Source organism: Mustela erminea, chromosome 18 (assembly GCF_009829155.1).
Source record: "Mustela erminea isolate mMusErm1 chromosome 18, mMusErm1.Pri, whole genome shotgun sequence".
NCBI lineage: Eukaryota > Metazoa > Chordata > Mammalia > Carnivora > Mustelidae > Mustela > Mustela erminea.
In genome coordinates, this window is record NC_045631.1 from 26,121,299 (window position 1) to 26,141,257 (window position 19,959).

General features: G+C 37.0%; 1 protein-coding gene across 3 annotated transcripts in view; it reads right to left on the reverse strand.

Moving 5' to 3' along the window:
- The window catches only part of USP32 (ubiquitin specific peptidase 32), a 240,214-nt gene that overhangs the window by 49,363 nt on the left and 170,892 nt on the right, over window positions 1–19,959 (reverse strand). For all 3 annotated transcript variants that reach the window (XM_032322826.1, XM_032322827.1, XM_032322828.1), the window contains exons 11-12: window positions 15,288–15,349; window positions 4,986–5,088 (exon numbers count right to left, since the gene is read on the reverse strand). In XM_032322826.1, the coding sequence (XP_032178717.1) occupies window positions 4,986–5,088; window positions 15,288–15,349 (165 nt within the window). The remainder of the gene's footprint in view (window positions 1–4,985; window positions 5,089–15,287; window positions 15,350–19,959) is intronic.

The following is a 19,959-nucleotide window of genomic DNA, read 5'->3' on the forward strand; positions in this document are numbered from 1 at the left end:
GATGTTGAGTCCATACCAACAGAAATGGATTTAAGTTTCAAAATTTTTCGTAAATAAGATGACTTATTTATATTAATTAAATGTTGCCCCCCCCCCATTATACTTTCTGATTTATTTGGTCTGGAGAGGAACAGAGGCATTTTATTTCTCTTTTTGTAAAGGCCTTTATGTGATCCTACTATGTAGTCAAAACTGATAACCACTGCCCCAGTGAGGATTATAGGCTCATACTTTTGTTTTTATAAATGTGTTCCCAATGCTGAGAGTAGAGGAGTAACTGATTTCTTACTAAGTGTACTACTTCCTCTGGAACTTGCTTTTTAGAAAGATTCAGATTTTTAATGAACTTTTGGGTCATTTGCTTCTTTCCTATAAAGATGGAGTAAAACTAGTAGGATAGTCATTTTGAAAGAACAACTTAAAAAATTTAAGTCTTCTCTCAGGTTACTTCATTATCCAACAGAAAAATCTTTTATTTTTGCCACAAGTGTTTCTGAACTTAAATGATGTCCATGTAACTATCATGTGGACTTGACAGGCAACTCTTTTTAAAATTTATACTCATTTCTCTATTCCATTTATTTTAAGTTTGTTTATGCACTATAACTCACTTTTTGAAAATATGTAGTAATTGGGGCGCCTGGGTGGCTCGGTGGGTTGAGCCTCTGCCTTCGGCTCGGGTCATAATCTCAGGGTCCTGGGATAGAGCCCTGCATCAGGCTCTCTGCTCTGCGGGGAGCCTGCTTCGCCCCCCCCCCCCCCCCCCCCCGCTTCTCTGCCTACTTGTGATCTCTCTCTGTCAAATAAATATTAAAATCTTTAAAAAGACTCCAGCTGAGCAGGGAGTCCAACTCGCTCGATCCCAGGACCCTGGATTATGACCTGAGCTGAGGGCAGACACTTAACCTAAGACTGAGCCACCCAGGCCCCCAGGGTTTGGAAATCTTATATATAGCTTATATTTCTAAAGAAAACTTACATGAAACTATTCTTTTTTTTTTTTTTTAAGATTTTATTTATTTATTTGACAGAGAGGTCACAAGTAGGCAGAGAGGCAGGCAGAGAGAGAGGGGGAAGTAGGCTCCATGCTAAGCAGAGAGCCAGATGCAGGGCTCCAATCCCAGGACCCTGAGATCATGACCAGAGCCGAAGGCAGAGGCTTAACCCACTGAGCCACCCAGGTACCCCTACATGAAACTATTCTTATTTCTTATTCTGAACAGTTTAGTCCTTAGGATGAAATCTATAGATATTATTGGTAAGAAAATGGGGTGGTAAAAATATTACCAGGCAAAAAAAAAAATATATTACCAGGCATTAAATCTGTTAAGTTTTACAATAATTCAGCAATAGAATAATTGTAATAGCTTATCAGAGACTGCAGTCTTTGTCACCAGTGACTTCACACTATACCATATGCTTTTAACATGGTGCAGTGAATGATAACCTTTTTAGATAGAGAATAAAGGCTTTTCTTCACTTATTTTCCAATGTTCCAACTAGAGTGGTCTATCTTCTCATTGACTGGCTTGTTTTTCTATTCCAGGAATCTACTGCTCTCAGTGTCGGGCAGTGTCTGAAACTGCCACCATTAATCAGGTTCTTTCTTCTTCCCCCTTCTCTGTCCTATTTTTTAGGTCATTGCTTCCACCCTTGTCTTTCAGTGAAATTGTCAACATTTTCAGTTGACTAATCTTATGACTACTTTCCTTCTACACCTTAAACAAATCAATAATGGTCATATACATAGTCACTGACTCTGAGTGTTATTTCCAGTTGCTCTGGGAAATTTTTTCCCCTTAAATGTCCAAGGATCTTGTTTTGTTTTTACTGACTTCTGGCTCTGGAACCCTTAGCAACTACCCTGTGTTTTCAGAAGACAGGTCTCTAGGTAGATAAAGTTTCACCAATGGTGAAAAACTTCATCCTCCTCTGAGCTCTGAGTCACTGACTCCCAAAAGGGGTATGTGGCACTTTAAGAGAAGATAATTCTACTTTAAGCACGTCATCATTTCTTTTGAGTTGTGTCAGTGTTTAATGGTATTCCAAAATAAGGGTCAGGATTCACTTTCTTCTCTATCAATGATGATGCTACTTTCTTCTACATACATGTATACTATAACTATTCATGAACCTAACTACTAGTTATGTCAATATTATATTTCATTAGTCTGCAATGCTGGTTTTTGAAAGATGGAAGGTAGTATGAGTAATGGAAAAAGTACTAAGATAGGAGTCAAGAGACCTGAAACTCTAGAAAATCTAGATCAGGAATAAAATATTTGCCCAATACAACTCTGTGCAATTACAAAACCTAAAGGGCCCTCAGAAGCTTTGCAAGTTTAGAAAAGAGAAGTGCTTAAAGTGCTTTCTAACTCCAAAGTCACATACCAACCAATAATACATAATGAATAGTAAAATCTGTACATGAGTAGTAAGAGCTGCTCTCTCAGCTCTCAAACAGGAGGGAAAGACAAGAATATATACTACAATGATGACAGAAAAGATTTCACCATTTCTCCCAGTTTACATTTGTACAAAAGGAGATTTCACACAGTAGAAAAAAAAAAACTTTGGCTCCATAAAGAACAGATCCTATGCGCAGATCCAAAATTCAAACTCAAGTCACTCATTCATATCTGAGGCAAGGCACTTCTGAAAAAGGACTGCTTATTTTTCCTGCTCCCTTAGTCTCTTTCTATTTAGACATGCTGCTGTCTGAAAGATACAGTCTGCCCTCTAGACAATTAGTAATTCACATCAGCAAATACACCATTTTATGAAGAGACATTAAATAAAGCTAACGGATTTCTTATTAGGTGGGCAGACTAAGCCCAGAGGAAATTATCCAACACACTGCAAATATCATTATTTTTCTTAAACAAAGCACTTGCCAAAATTGCCATATATACTGGAAAGGCAAATATAAATCACTAATTACTACTGCTACTGCTGCTGAAATCACTGCTAGTATTACTACCATTACTTCCTCTAACTTTACATTGGGTCCTACCTGCCAGGCATGGGGCTGAGTGCTTCATCTATGTTAATTCATTTAATTCTCTGCAACAACCCTATTGAACAACCCTGTTGTTTGTATGAGAAAACGGAGGCACAGAAAGGGTAAGTAACTTGTTTAAGGTTATACCACAAGTAGCAGGGCCAGGAGGACCCTAACACATGGGTCACTACTATTATCCTATAAAAGGATAATAGCTCACTACTATTATCCTGTACTGTTTTCTCAGACTATTAGCTAATACTGAGTACTTACTATATGCCAGACACTGATCTAAAATGTTTAACATGTATCGACTCCTTTAATCTTTGTTAACATCCTGTCATGGAGGTAACTGTTCTTTAATGTCATTTTACAGACATGGGCCAGAATGTCACTTTTTAAAAAGGTGATTTGCATTTATTGATTGATTGATTGATTGCTTGATTGCATTTATTTATTTTTTTAAAAAGATTTTATTTATTTGAGAGTGAGAGCACATGAGCAGGCCAGAGGGAGAAGGAGAAGCAGATGCCCTGCTGAGCTGGGAGCCTGACAAGGGGCTTGAGAGTCAGATACTTAACTGACTGAGCTACCCAGATGCCCCTTGACCAACTTCATTTTAGAGTAAACTTTAAAAGTCTGCATTTGGCTGACACATACTGGACAGTAATACAGAATGCCGTAGTGGATAGAATATGACCCTTAAGTGTAATTTCCCCCTCCACATCTTTCTCTTGCAACCCTCCACTAATTCTTTTAATGCACAGAAGGGTTACACAGGTGAGGGCAAATCAGGTTTGTGTTTTCATCAGTGCACTTCTGTTTATAAGGGATGTGCTGCTGCGAACAAGACCATGTTCCTACAGGAAACAAAAAGTAATACTTCAAAACACATAATGAGGTATCACTTTGAGTCCGCAGCCAGTAAAACATTAATAACCATTCATTTCAAGGCCAATCTAAGAACATAAAGGACAAAAAACATTTCAACGTAGACTGTGATGCTTTACCCCATTTTCATTCTCTATTTACAATAACCATCATTATCTACCTAAAGGGTTTGAAGTCATTTGCCTACTTTTCTACTCCTTCAACAACACTGATTAATGTATTTTATATGTGAAAACAAAGTGTTAACCCTGCAAAACAGAAAAAAGAACCAGGCATAATAATTAAGTAGATAATATAAACAATCTACCCATATTGTGATTAAAAAATAAGGATAGAAAAGGACATAGAGAAAAAAAAACAAAAGTCAAAAAACCAGGTTAGTGATTATTTGGTAACTAACAATGAGTCTACATACCAACTGGCTAGCTCTCCAAGTATGGAGAAACTGGATTCCTGGAATTACTCTGAGTCTTTTAATTCTAAAGAAAAATCTATTCCATTTTAAGTACGATAAGACTATTCACTAATGACAGTTTCTCTTTGAACTCTTTATTTGGAACAATGGCAGTTTCTCAATTAGAAACTGAGTTCTAATGTTAGTCCTGAAATTAACTTTTTAAATAGAAAATCAGCACTTCTTACCCAAGGGTCTTCAACATTTTGATGAAAAAGGTGAACAAATGAAGGATAATGTAAATGATGTGGTTGAGACACCACTGGCTTAAAAGTCAATCCTTAGGTTTGATCCCAGAACTCTACCCTGTATTTAGGTTACCTTTAATCTCAGCCTCAGGTTCATCACAGGTAAAATATGTTAATACCACTTTCTTCCCAGAGATACTGTCAAGATTAACTGAGAAATGCAAGGTCATATGCATGCAACCCCATGTCCACTGTTACCTTCCTTGCAGAGCTGTTGAAAAGGGAGGAAATTTATGTGGAAGTGTAAGAACAGAGCTTGGTCCATATTCGTTTCCTTCCCCTTCAAATCCTTATCTACACTGAAGCATTTTATTACTGGCCAACAGTCACACAAAGTCTGATGGAGCTGAAAATCCTATGTAATATGTAGATAAAGGGGAATCATACTCACATATTTCACATATTCTTTCCACTGCTGCCACCACTGCATGGAGATGATAAACCAGTTGTGTCCTGGTTGCAGACCATACCTGCTCTCTCGTTCTAACCACCCTCTGTGCATACAAAAGAAATTCAGTACATTAAATGGCATATGAAATAGATGACCACACACACATCCAGAAATTATTAGAAATTTTTACAAAGTAAAAACATGACACGGATATACTACAGAGACTGCCATAGTTTCAATTAGTGAAACACTGGTAAGTCCATTTCAGGAGTCATAACAACACTATCAAGCTCCATACCCCGATGTTTTTAAAAATAGTTTTATTGAGGAATAATTTACATAACATAAAATTTACCTGAATTAAGAGTATAACTCAATGACTGTGGTAAATTTATAGACATGTACAACTATCACCACAATCCAACAATCCAATTCCAGAACATTTCCATTACCCCCCAAAGCTATCCTGTGTCCACTTTAGTCAATTCATGTTACACTCTCAGCCCAGGAAACCATTAGTCTATTTTCTGTCTCTTACAAATTTCCCTTTTCTGAACAATTCATATAAATGGAGTAATAGAACACATGGTCTTTATATCTGGCCTCTTTGACTTACCAAGTTTTTGAGGTTCATCTACATTTTAGCAGATATCATTACTTTGTGTTTTGTAATTCCATTCCAAACACTATTTTTTTTTTTAAAGATTTTTTATTTATTTATTTGACAGAGAGAAATCACAAGTAGATGGAGAGGCAGGCAGAGAGAGAGAGAGAGGGAAGCAGGCTCCCTGCTGAGCAGAGAGCCCGATGCGGGACTCGATCCCAGGACCCTGAGATCATGACCTGAGCCGAAGGCAGCGGCTTAACCCACTGAGCCACCCAGGCGCCCCCCAAACACTATTTTTTAAAAAGATTTATTCACAGAGAGCGAGCGAGCGAGCATGAGTGGGGGGAGGGGCAGAAGGAGAGGTAGAGAGAGAATCTCAAGCAGATTCCCCACTGAGCACACAGCCTGACACAGGGCTCAATCCTAGGACCGTGACATCATGACTGGAGCCAAAATCAAGAGTTGCCTGGCTGCTTCACTGACTGAGCCCCCCCAATACTATTTATAATGCATCCCACAGGTATGTATACACCACATTTTGTTTATCCATCTAACATTTGATAAATTGAAATTGTTAAGCTATTGTCCAAAGTGGCCACACCATTTAACATTTCTATCAGTAATGTATAATAGTTCTAGTTTTTTCACATTCTTGGCAACGTGTTTTACCATCTATCTTTTCTATCATAAATATTCAAGTGGGTTATGAAGTTGCATCACATTGTGATTTTTTAAAAAAAGTTTTTACAGAGGAGAAATTCATAACATAAAGTGGTGGTTGTATATTTTGAATGAACCAATGCCACTGAATTGTATGCTTGAAAATAGTCACATCCATGTTATGTGTATTTCTCCAAAACGTTCTCATACATCCCAATTGAGCAGTTACACATTAGGCAGTTATTTCCTATTACTACCTTTCTCTGGCCTTTGATAATCACTTTCCTACATCTACTCATTTACCTATTCTGGTTATTTCATATAAATGGAATCCTTCAATGTGTGACCTTTTGTATTTGGCCTCTTTCACTTGTGAGGTTCATCCATGTTGCTGCATGCATGAGTACATGTACCATTCCTTTGTAAGGCTGAATAATATTCCATAGTATGGATATACGACATTTTGTTTATCCATTCATCCACTGACAGCTATGTGGATTGTTTCTACTTACTGGCTAATGTGTATAGTGTTGCTATGAACATCTGTGTACAAGCATTTGAGTTCCTGTTTTCAATGTTTGAGGTATATACCTAGAAGTGGAATTGCCAGGTTACATGGTGATCCTGTTGAGGAACTACCGTATTTTTTGCAGAGCAGTTACACCATTTTACATTTCTTTTTTTTTTTTTTTTAAGATTTTTTATTTATTTATATGATAGACAGAGATCACAAGTAGGCAGAGAGGCAGGCAGAAGGGGAGGGGAAGGCAGGCTCCCCGTGAGCAGAGAGCCTGATGCAGGGCTCGATCCCAGGACCCTGAAACCACGACCCGAGCTGAAGGCAGAAGCCCAACTCCCTGAGCCACCCAGGCGCCCCCCCCCCATTTTACATTTCTACCAGTGATGTATCAGGGCCCCGATTTCTCCACATCCTCACAAATTTTATTTTCCGTTTTAAAAATTATAAACATCTTAGTAAATGCAAAGTAGAAACATTGTAGTTTTGAGTTGCATTTCCTTAATGACTAATGATTTTGAGCATCTTTTTATGTGCCTAATGACCATCTGTCTGTCATATCTACACAAGTGTGTATTCAAGTCCCTTGCCCAATTTTTAGTTGAGTTTTCTTTTTGTTGGTGAGCTGTAGGAGTTCTGGATATATTCTAGTTACTTGACCTCTGGCAGATCTATGATTTACAAATACTATCTCCCATTTTGCAAGTTATCTTTTCACTTTCCTGACAATGTGTTTTGATAAAACTTTAATGAAGCTTTAATGAAAACAAATTTATCTTTTTTTCTTTGGTTGCTTATGCTTTTAGTGTCACATATAAGAATTTAACTTAAAATCCAAATCACTCTTGAAAAAATCTTTTTCCCAGATATAGAATAAAAGTACCATTCTGCTCACTTCTGGATTCCGAGATTTCTGATGAGAAACCTGCTGTTAATCTTATTGAGGATCTATTGCGTGTGTAGCTTTTCTCTTGCTGCTCTTTAAAATTTTCTGTCCTCAGGCTTCTGACCATCTGATTATAATGTGTCTTGGTGTGAATCACTTAGTTTTATACTTCTTGGAGTTCAGTGAGCTTTCTAAATGTTTAGGTTCACATCTTTTGTCAAATTTGAGGAGTCTGGCACCATTATTTCTTCAAATACTCTGTCCCTTTCCCTCCTCTCCTTCTGGGATTCCTATCATGTGTATGCTGGTAAGGCTGCTGCTATTCAACAAGTCCAGGAAGCTCTGTTCATTTCCCTTCATTCTTTCTTCTTTCTATTCCTCAGTCTCAATAGCTTCAATTGACCTATCTTTAGATTTTAACTTCTGTCAACAGAGCGCTGTGATTCTCAGTGTGTTAACAACAGGGGGAAAAAACATTTCTAGCTTGCAGGCTGCATCAAATCAGGAAACAAACCGAAGTTGGTCAGTAGGCCATAGTATAATAAACCATGGCTTAACACATACTTGGTCCTACACAATATTCCATGTGTACTTGAATACGTACTCCGTTGTTGCTGGGGGGTGTTCTGCTGCTATAGACACATGTATTTACAATTTTTCTATCTTCCTAATGAATTAAAACTTCTATCATTATAAAATGTCTGCCTGTAAGAAAAATTCTTTGCCTAAAAGCCATTTTTTCCCTAATGTCGGCATATCCACTCCAGCTCTCTTATTGTTACTATGTGCCTTGTATCTATTCCATCATTTTACTTTCGATCTATTTGTGTCTTTGAATCTCAAGTATTTGGTTTTTTTTTTTTAAGATTTAAAAAAAAATTTATTTGACAGAGATCACAAGAAGGCAGAATCAGGCAGAGAGAGAGGGAAGCAGGCTCCCTGTTGAGCAGAGAGCCGGATGCGGGGCTCAATCCCAGGACCCTGAGATCATGACCTGAGCCAAAGGCAGAGGATTTAACCCACTGAGCCACCCAGGCGCCCCTCAAGTACCTGGATTAAAAATATCAGTCTATCTTTAGCTTTGATAACTGTTTAATCCATTTATATTTAAGGTAATTATTGATATAGATTTGTGCCTACCCTTTTGTTACTTGTTTTCTATTCATCTCAAGTGTATTTATTTGTTTTTCTATTCCTCTTTTACTTTCCTTCTTTTGTGTTAAGTAGTTGTTTTCTACTGTATCATTTTAATTTTTTTTTTTTTAAAGAAACTGTATTTGGGATTATTTTCTTACTGGTTGCTCTAGAAGTATAAAATAAACCTTAACACATGCTACTTCAGATTAATACTAATTTATGCCAGTAAATTATAGAAGCTGCTCAAATACAGCTCTACTTCCTATTCTTTCAGTTGTATTGTCATGCATATGACATTTTTTTATGCTGTAGGAACAGAGTAGCTTTCAAATTATTATCTTACAATTTTGTATTTTATTTTTTAAAAGATTTTATTTATTTGTTTGACAGAGAGAGAGATCACAAGTAGGCAGAGAGGCAGGCGGGGGTGGGGGGAGCAGGCTCCCTGCTGAGCAGAGAGCCTGATGTGGGGCTCGATCCCAGCACCCTGAGATCATGACCTGAGCCGAAGGCAGAGGCCCAACCCACTGAGCCACCCAGACGCCCCACGACTTTGCATTTTAAATCATTAAAAGGATAAAACAGAAAAATGTATTTATACTGTCTAATTTTTAAGTATGTAATTATGCTTACTGGTGCTTTGTATTTCTTTGTGTAGTTCAAATTGTCTGGGGTCACTTTGTTTTAGCATGAAGAAGTTCCTTCAGTATTTCAATCCTTCAGTATTTAAGTGTTTACTAACAACAGTGTTTATATGAGAATGTTTTCAAATTACCTTAATTTCTGAAGGATAGGTCTGCTGAATAAAGAATTTTAGGTTGACAGTTTTTCCCCTCAGCACTCTGAATGTCATCCCACTGCCTACTGACCTCCATCATTTCTATAAAAAAATGGTCAGCCATTAATCTTACTGGGGTTGCCTTCTACAATAAGGAGTCATTTTCCTCTTCCAACTTTTAGGATCTTCTCTTTGCAGCTTTGAACAGTTTGTGGTATGTTTAGATGTAGATCTCTGTTTTTAACCTCTCTGCAGTTCACTGAACTTCTTGGATTGACAACTTAAAGCAATTTTAGGAGGTGTGGCCATCATGTTATCAAGTATCTTTTTCTGCACCTTCCTCTCCTCCTTTTGGGACTTCCACATATCTCGGGTTCCATTCATATTTATTTATTTTCTCTGTTCTTCATATTGGAAAAGTCTATTTAACTCTATTCTATTTTGCTGGTTATTTCTCTGTGGCTCCAATCTGTTGCTGAGTCACTGTGGTGAATTTTCATTTACTCTAATTTTCAAGTCCAGAATTTTCATTTAGTTCACTTTAAAAATTTCTGTCTCTATTGATATTTTATATTTGGTTAGTTATTGTCATTATAACTTCCTTTAATTCTTTAAACAAAGCTTCCTTTAGCAGTGAAAACATTTATAATACTGCTTCAAAGTCTTTTGTGTCCTTTCTGTGTCCTAAGTCAACCATCTGGGGCTACCTCTATTAACTAGTATCCCCACCACCACCACCACGGGTCACATTTTTCCTATTTTGTTGCATGTTTCATCATCTTCCATTCCTGAGAATTGGACATATTTGATAATATATTTCACCAACTCTGGATTCTGACCCTGCCTGTGTGTTTGCCTTGTGACATCCTGGACTAACTCTATAGAGTCTGCTTCCCCTGCAGTGTGAGGTTGTTCCGTTTTCTTCATTATTATTTCTTACATTTAAGTTTGGTTTCCTTAGGGAGAGCAGAATTTACTGGTCGGCCAATAACTGGTGAGGTGCTATGCTGAAACACCTTGAGCCAGTGACACTTGCACCTTTTTCTGGATGTATCAGTTCAGTTTGGGAAATGATGCAAAGTTCAGGCAGGTTACAAACCTTTCTTGGTTTTTATTTTCTGCATGAGCTAGGCCCTACATTCCATCAGGAATTAATAGATAGCTAAAACCCTCCTTGGTTTCTGCTGAGCTTGCACACAGCCTTGGATGTATGAGCAGCCCTGCAGATCATCTGGGACATGGGGAAGTTTATTGTTTATCAATACACACTCTGGTTGTCTTGTTCTCTGGATCTCTTTGTTAAAATTCTGACTGGTCTCTCAGTTTGTTGCTTTCCTTAACCAGTATCTCAAACCCAAGCTAATGATGTTCCTTGACTATTTGCCACCATGATCACTGTTCTTTTGTTTGTTTGTTTGCTACAATTCTCTTAGGTGGGCATTCATCCCTGCTCTAATCCAAATCAAGTCAGCCCTGTCACCCATGCCTTGGTAAAACTATCATGTAGGAGGGAATGGGACCAGCCCTAGGTAAAATTACTATGGATTCCCATTTTTCTTACCAAGGTTTAGTAGTTTTTCTTGAATAAATGCCTCCCAACTTGTTAAATACCTTTGCTCAGTTTCCAGAGTCCTAAAATAGTTGGCTGACAATTTTATACAGTGTTATATTTTGTCTAGTTGCTTTTCAGGAGGAGATATGCTGAGATCTTCACTCAGCCACTGCAGAAATCATGACACTAATTTTGCAATAAATTACTGACTCTTTAAGTTACAAATATTTCTTTCACCTCACTACTTGTATACCAACCTGATTCATCTTTAAAAAATCATCCTAAAAATTCAGATGAATTTTTAACAGTGAAATGGAGGTAAAATAAAACAAAATTCAAAAGTCACAAATGAAATTAACCAATTTGGAATCTAGAATTTAAGTTTCAGATTTTTTTAAAAATAAAGATTACAGAAAACAGACCGCTTGTGTTTTCAATGAAAAAGGTTCTAGACTTGATTCTGCCACTTCCATCCAATTTTTGGGAAGTTCCTCAACTTTTGTGAATCTCAGTTTCCTCTTTTATAAAATGGGATGGTGACACTAATTAAATGCAGTTATATTCTAAGGAACAGATGAAATAATGCAAGTAGTATAAAGTTCTATAAAAACATGAGATTAAAAAAAAACAAAAAAATGAGATTATACCAACATTTTATTTTTAAATAGGGATGCTATGAGCATTTGCAAAATAATTAAGCCAAGAAATATATATACAGTGCTGTACAGCATTCCTTTAAAAAAATTTTTTTTTAAAGATTTTTATTTATGTCAAAGAGAGAGCACATGAGAGAGAAAGAACACAAGCAGGGGGAATGGCAGGCAGAGGAAGAAGCAGGCCGCTGCCAAGCAAGGAGACCAATGCGGGACTTGATCCCAGGACCCTGGGATCATGACCTGAGCCAAAGGCAGATCCTTGACAGACAGAGCCACTCATGCATCCTTCGTTCTATTTTTTAAATCAACATTTCTTTTCTTTCTTTTTAAAGTTTTTATTTTAATTCCAGTTAGTTAACATACAGAGTTATATCAAGTTCCAGGTGTACAATATAGTGATTCAACAATTCCATACATCACCCGGTGCTTATCTCGATAGCAATCTTAGTATGTACGGTAAGTCATGCTGACTTCAGAAGGTATTAGTATGTGATTAAATTAGATTGCAATAGTTTAAAAAAAAAAAGCTACTGCAGCTACATAAAACCCTTTCAGTATTTCTCTTCAATATCTCACTTGTACACTTAAATGTATTTTAAATTTTTATTTTATGATAGCTAAAAATCAGACAAAAATCAAAACATTGTCAACATATGAATACCATAAACAAGAATAAATATTCTGAGCATGAAAATTAAATACACAATGTGAGACTACTGTTTTTATGAAAACAACATTTTAAAAAACAGATTTTGCTTAACGTTCTTTAAAAGAACGGACCATTTTAAATAAGAATCCTTATAAAAAGTTGGAAAATATGTTTTGCTACTTCAATTCATCTGAACATGAACTGGTATTCTTCACATAATCCTGTTTTCAGGTATTCCAAACTACTCTATTTCAGTAAACTCTTTTACCAAGCAGTCTCACACCAAGAAAAAACTACTGAAAAATTTGTATACACACTACTTTTAAGAATAAATGACAAACTATGTATCGCATTTATTCCTTTCAAAAGCGAAGTTTAGGGGGCACCTGGGTGGCTCAGTGGGTTAAAGCCTCTGCCTTCACCTTGGGTCGTGATCCCAGGGTCCTGGGATCGAGCCCTGCATCAGGCTTTCTGCTTGACGGGGAGCCTGCTTCTCTGCCTACCTCTCTGCCTACCTGTGATCTCTGTCTGTCAAATAAATAAATAAAATCTTTAAAAAAAAATTTTTTTTTAAATAAATAAAAGCGAAGTTGAGTAGATTCGGTTCTGTTTCTGAAACTTTCTACACAAATGTATAGTATAATGGTAACACTCAAGCAATGAAGGAGACTTGATATATTAAAAATTGAATCACAATTAGGGAGGGTATGTGCTATGAAATGTATAAGCCTGATGATTCACAGGTCTGTACCCCTGGGGCAAATAATACACTATATGTTTAAAAAAAAAAAAAAAAAAGAACAGGAAAAAACCTGAATTACAGCCGTAAAAACGTGCAGGTCTATTAACCAAGATATTTTACCTCAAGTAATTTTGCCTAAATACATACCTAACCAAAGGCATATAGCCTTTATTACTGAATTATACTGAAGAAAAATAGAGATTAAAAATAGGGGATGAATAAGGCCTACTAGCTAGCCATTTAAATTATAAGAGGCTTTATTGATACGTAAAAGTATCATCTGATAGGATCTGTAGTGAAAATGGAAGCCAAAAATAAAACAGTATTATGGGATGCCTGGGTGGCTCAGTTGGTTAAACAGCTGCCTTTGGCTGGGGTCATGATCTCAGCGTCCTGGGATTGAGTCCCACATCGGGCTCCTTGCTTGGCGGGGAGCCTGCTTCTCCCTCTGCCTCTGCCTGCCATTCTGTCTGCCTGTGCTCACTCTCTCTCCCTCTCTCTCTGACAAATAAATAAGTAAAATCTTAAAAAAATAAATAAATAAAACAATTATTTTGAGGGATTCTCATTAAAAAAATTATAAATTCCATCAATGGCATATACACATAGGTATATGAATATAAAAGTGTCAAAAGTGCAACCATCAACAAATGAAAAGTCAAGCTATGGAATGGGAGGAAATATTTGCAAACCACAGCTCTGATAAAGAATTATATCCAAAAAATATATATAGAAAGTTCATATCACTTAATAGCAAAAAAAAATAATAATCACCAATTAAAAATAACAAAGAACCTGAACATTTTTCTAAAAAAAGACATACTAATGGCTAACACCTACATGAAAAGATATTTAACATCACTAATCACCAGGGAAATACAAATCAAAACCACAACGAGGTACCACTTCACACCTGTCAGGATGGTTATTGTCAAAAAGACAAGAGATAATATACACTGACAGAGATACAGAGACCCTTGTACACTGCTGATGGGACTGGAATAAACTCGAACAGCTACTATAAAAAACATGTTTCACGTGAGATTAAAAAAAGAACTACCATATAACCCAGCAATCCCACTTCTGGGTATATAATCAAAGGAAACAAAATGATTTTCTTGAAGACGATAGCTTTATTTCCATATTCTTTGCAGCATTATTCACAAAAGTCAAGGTATGAAAACAACCTAAGTGTCCAACAATGAATGAATGGATAAACAAAATGTGGTATGTATATACAATGGACTATTATCTAGTCTTAAAAAGGAAATCCTGTCATTTGCAGCAACATGGATGAGAATGGAAGGCATTATACTAAGTGAAATAAGCCAAAGACAGACAAAAATTGCAAGGCATAGCACTTGTATGTAGAATCTTAAAAAAAAAAAAAAAAAAAAGTCAAATTCAGAAACAGAAAGTAGAAAAGCAGTTGCTGGGAGTTGGCGGAAACAGAGAAAGGGTGATAAAAGTGTAAAAGATTTTACAGTATGATGAATCAAGTCTGCAGATGTAACATATAACATGATCAGAGCTGATTAACACTATAGTGCATAACTGAGAGTACAACTTAAATGTTCTGACACACACACAAAAGTATGTGAGGCACTAGTGATGGATGTGTTAATTCAATGAAAGAAATCCTTTCACAATGCATACATATATCAAATCGCACTGCACTTTAAATATCTTAAAACTTCAGATGTCAATGATACCTCAATAAAGCCGAAAAAAATGTCAACAGCAATTACCTTAAATACAGAGATGATGGGTATTTTTTTGCTTCTTTTTGTTTAGCTCTACTTTATAATCTTTATACAATAAACAAGAATTACTCTGTAGTAAGGAAAATTTGCTACCTTTTTCTCATGTCTTATTTCAAAAAATTAAATTCAGTACTCAATGCAATTTTAATGTTAAAGAGAATCTGATTTCTAAATTAATTCAATCCCTTGGTTAGGAAATTACTTTAACAAAAATATTTCAGTATGAAATTAATCAGGAGAAATAAGATGTCACTGTAATGACTGTATTAAAATGGGACATGCTGTTATGTATTAACAATATATTTCAGGTGTCAAAGCTTTCAACTATGTAATGAAAAATACACTAAAAACTTACCTAATAATTTGTCCTTCTTCTTCTGGAGTAGCTGGTCTTAGCCCCAGAACTATGTGACATACCTAGAGAAAAAAGTGGTAAATCAGACTTCACTGACTGGTGGCAATGACTGGACTGCGTAATCTCACATTCTCTGCATGAGTTCCACTTTGTAGATGGGAATCTGAATTAGCCATAGCTTTCAAATGATGAATTATCAATGATTCACTTGGGCAACTCTGAGCTTTAAACTTTAGCTGTTGTTTTTTTTGTTTTGTTTTTAAACAAACTGTTTCAGTAGAGGCCAATTTCCAAATCTCTGTATGAGACAGGAGAGGGAGAGAGACAAAGAATAACGAAAAGAACCATGCAGAAAATATTATTTTCATTGTTGAAATCTGAAGAGCACATCATGGCACGTGAGGATAAAGGTGAGGGTGATGAAGAGAATACAGGAGACAAAAGATATGGGTGGCATTTTAGTTTAAACAGTTCAAAGAGAGAAATTATTGCCACTAATGCTAAATGTGCTTTTTAAGGCTCATTTCATCAATTTATTTGCCTTCTCTAAATATCATCACAAAAGATACAATTTTTTCCAACATTTTCTCATGAAAAATTTCAAAAATACAGAAAACTTTAAAGAATTTTATACTGAAGACAACATATCCATTCACTAGATTTGACATCAACATTTTATTATACTTGCATCTATCTATCCCTTAATTCACCCATCAATCCATCTTAATTTTGGATGCATTTCAAAGTAAATTGTAGACATTAGTACAACTTTTTATAAATACATCAGCTTGGCTAACATTAACCAGAAAGGTCAGTATCTATTCAGTTTTGTTTACCTTTTGAGGTAACATTTACATAACAACAAAATCCACAAATTGGGTTTTTGAGACTCATCTATGTAGCGGCTGTTCATTTTTACTGCTGAGTAGCATTTCACTCTTCGAACATACCACTGTTTGTTTCATCCATTCTCATACTGAAAAATACTTGAGCTTCTGAAACCAATTTTTCTTTTTCTTTTTCTTTTTTAAAGATTTCACTTATTTATTTGACACAGAGAGAGATGAGAAGTAGGCAGAGAGACAGATAGAGAGGGAGATGCAGATTCCCTGCTGAGCAGAGATCATGATGTGGGGCTCAATCCCAGGATCCTGAGATCATGACCTGAGCCGAAGGCAGAGGCTTTAACCCACTGAGCCACCTAAAAAAATTTAACCCCACCAATTTTTCTTATCTAAGATTTATTTGAGAGAAAGAGCCTGGGGGTGGGGGAGGTAGCAGGAGAGGTTTCTCAAGCAGACTTCCCACTGAGCCTGATGTAGAGCTTAATCTGACTACCCTAAGACCATGACCTGAGCCAAATGAAGAGTCGGACACTTAATCGACTGAGTCACGAAGATGCTCAGGTGTTCTAAGCGAACTTATAGAAAATGGAAATACAGTATTCATGCTTACAAGTGAACAAATCTTAAGTGTATAGTTCAATGACTTTTCACAAAGTAACATCTATGAAATCTTTACCCAGTCAAGAAACAGAACACTGCTATCTCACCCAAAGTCCCACTTTGGGTTCCTTCCCACAGGATCCATGATCCTGAATTCTGTCACCATAGAATAAGTTTTGTCTGCCTTTGAATTTTTTGGTCTAGTATTTTCAACTCAAGATTAGATATAAGATTCATCCAAGTTTGTGTGTGTGGCACCATTACACTTATTTTCATTGCGTTACAATATACCACTCTATGCACATGTCACACTTTGCTTATTGTTTATGTGTTTACTATTGATAAATATTTGGGTCATTTTCTGTTTTGGGCTATAACAAGTTATAAGAACTTACTTGTATGTCTTTTGATGCTCAGATATACACATTTCTAGGGTTTACATACAGAGTAGACTTTATGAGTCACGGGGGAAGCGTATGTTCAACTTCGTAAATACTGCCAAGCAACTTCCTAAGTATTTCTGTTTGTTTTTTAAAATATTTTACTTATTTATTTGTCAGAGAGAGTGTGAGAGAACACAAGCAGGGGGAGTGGTAGGCAGAGGGAGAGGCAGGCTCCCCGCTAAGCAGGGAGCCCGACACGGGGCTCAATCCCAGGGTCCCGGGATCATGACCTGAGCTGAAGGCATACACTTAACTGACTAAGCCACCCAGGAGCCCCAATTTCCAAAGTATCTGTAGTAATTTGTATTCCTACTGGCAATGTATGGGAGTTTCAGGTTTTTGTTATCCTCACCAATACTTCTTATCACTTAAAAACTAACCATTCTTGGGGACATTTCTACTAGTAATTCATATGTGGTTTTAATAGTATTTCTATGATGACTAAGGAGCCCCTTCCCATAATATTCATTAACTATTTGGATATTCTTTTTTAAAAAAGATTTTTAATTATTTATTTGACAGAGAGAGACACAGCGAGAGAGAGAACACAAGCAGGGGGAGTGGGAGAGGGAGAAGCAGGTTCCCCAATGAGCAGGGAGCTCGAGGTGGGGCTCGATCCCAGGACCCTGGGATCATGACCTGAGCTGAAGGTAGACGTTTAACGACTGAGCCACCCAGGCACCCCTGGATAGTCTCTCTGGTGAAGCATCTCTTCAAGTTTTCTTTACACATTTTTTATATTGAAGTTTTACCTTTTTCTCATTTTTATTCTCTGTATGCCCTAGTCACATGTCTTTCTGGATACAGGTATCACAAACAACTTCTCCCACTGCACAGCTTATTTTTTCATATTCTTAATGGTATCTCCCAATTAAAAAACAAAAACAGGGGCGCCTGGGTGGCTCAGTGGGTTAAGCCGCTGCCTTCGGCTCAAGTCATGATCTCAGGGTCCTGGGATCGAGTCCCGCATCGGGCTCTCTGCTCAGCAGGGAGCCTGCTTCCTCCTCTCTCTCTGCCTGCCTCTCTGCCTGCTTGTGATCTGTCTCTGTCAAATAAATAAATAAAATCTTTAAAACAAAACAAAACAAAACAAAAACGCTTAATTTTACTGAAGTCCTACTTAAAAACTTTTCCTTGGTGGTTAATGCTCTCTGTGTCCTTTTAAAAAACTCTTTGCCACCTCATAGCCATTAAACTATTCTTGCACATTATCTTCTAAATGCTTTATTTTTACCTTTCAAACTTAAGAGACTTATGATCTCACTTGGAATTAATTTTCATCTATGGCATGAGGTAGGAATAATGATACATTTTTTCCCATAGAGATACCAACTGACCCAGTACACCATTTACTGCCAAGATTACCCCTACCCATGTGCAATGCAATGTCTTCTACATGTAGGTCTGTTTAAAACTCTCAATGTTGTTTCACTGGTCTTTGTCTACCTTCACACAGATATCACACTGTCTTAATACCATTGTCTTATAAGAAGTCCTAATATCCGGTAACTTCAGTCCTCTAACACTTCTTTACATTATCTTGGCTATTTTTGGCCCTTTCCCTTCTGTATGTACTTAGAAACAGCTTGTCAAGTTCCACAAAAACAATGACAATATTAAACTTTTTGGGATTTTGATTGCTAGTGCACCAAACCTACAAACTAATTTAAAGGGACCTGACATCTTTAAAATGTTGAGCCTTACCATCCATAAATGTGGATTATCTCACTCTGTGCTAGTTTTTTATTGTGTCTGTAATAAATTATCACAAATTCAGCACCTTAAAGCAACACAAACTTATTATCTTACAGTTCTGTAGGTCAGAAGTCAGACACGGGTCTCACTAGGTTAAAAATCAAGGTGCTGGGGCGCCTGGATGCCTCAGTCGGTTAAGGTCTGCATTCAGTTCAGGTCATGATCCCAGGGTCCTGGGATGGAGTCCTGCATCAGGCTCCCTGTTCTCCCTCTGCCTCCCTCCCTACCTCTGTTTCTCATGAATAAATAAGTAAAATCTTTAAAAAAAAAAAAAATGTCAGTAGCAGAACTACATTCCTTTCTGGAGGTTAAAAAAAGAATATACTTCCTTGCCTTTTTCAACTTCATCTCTTTCCCTCTCCTCCTTTCTCTCCCTCCCTCTCTCTGACCACAGCTGGAAAAGGTTCTCTATTTTTAAGGACGGATGATTAGCGGAGCACCTGGGTGGCTCAGTGCATTAAAGCCTCTGCCTTCTGCTCGAGTCATGATCCCAGGGTCCTGAGATGGAGCCCCACGTCAGGCTCTCTGCTCGGTGCTTCCCCTTCTCTCTCTGCCTGTCTCTCTGCCTACTTGTGATCTCTCTCTCTCTGTGAAATAAATAAAAAACCTTAAAAAAAAAAAAAAGGACTCATTATTAGAAAGGCCCATCTGCTGAGCTAATCTCCCTTAACAGGATACATCTTAACCTGATACATCTTGCAAAGTCCCTTTTGCTACAGAAGATTATATGCGTGGGTTCCAGGGATTAGGGCATGGATAATTGGTGCTGGAGGTGGTGTGCATTTTTTCTGCTTACCACGCTTTTAAAAACTTGACATTTTTGACAAATGCAAAAGAAACAAGATCCTAGTTATATTTAGCATCCTGCCTCTGCAAAATATTGGCACTGAGTGTACAAAAAAGATTTAAAATAAAGATTATTATTATAGGGATGGTTTTCTAATTCTATTGATACTTATGTTACACTTAAATACCCAAAACACTCAGCTAAGAGGAATCTTGGCAAATAAGAGTGTAATTCAAGCTTTT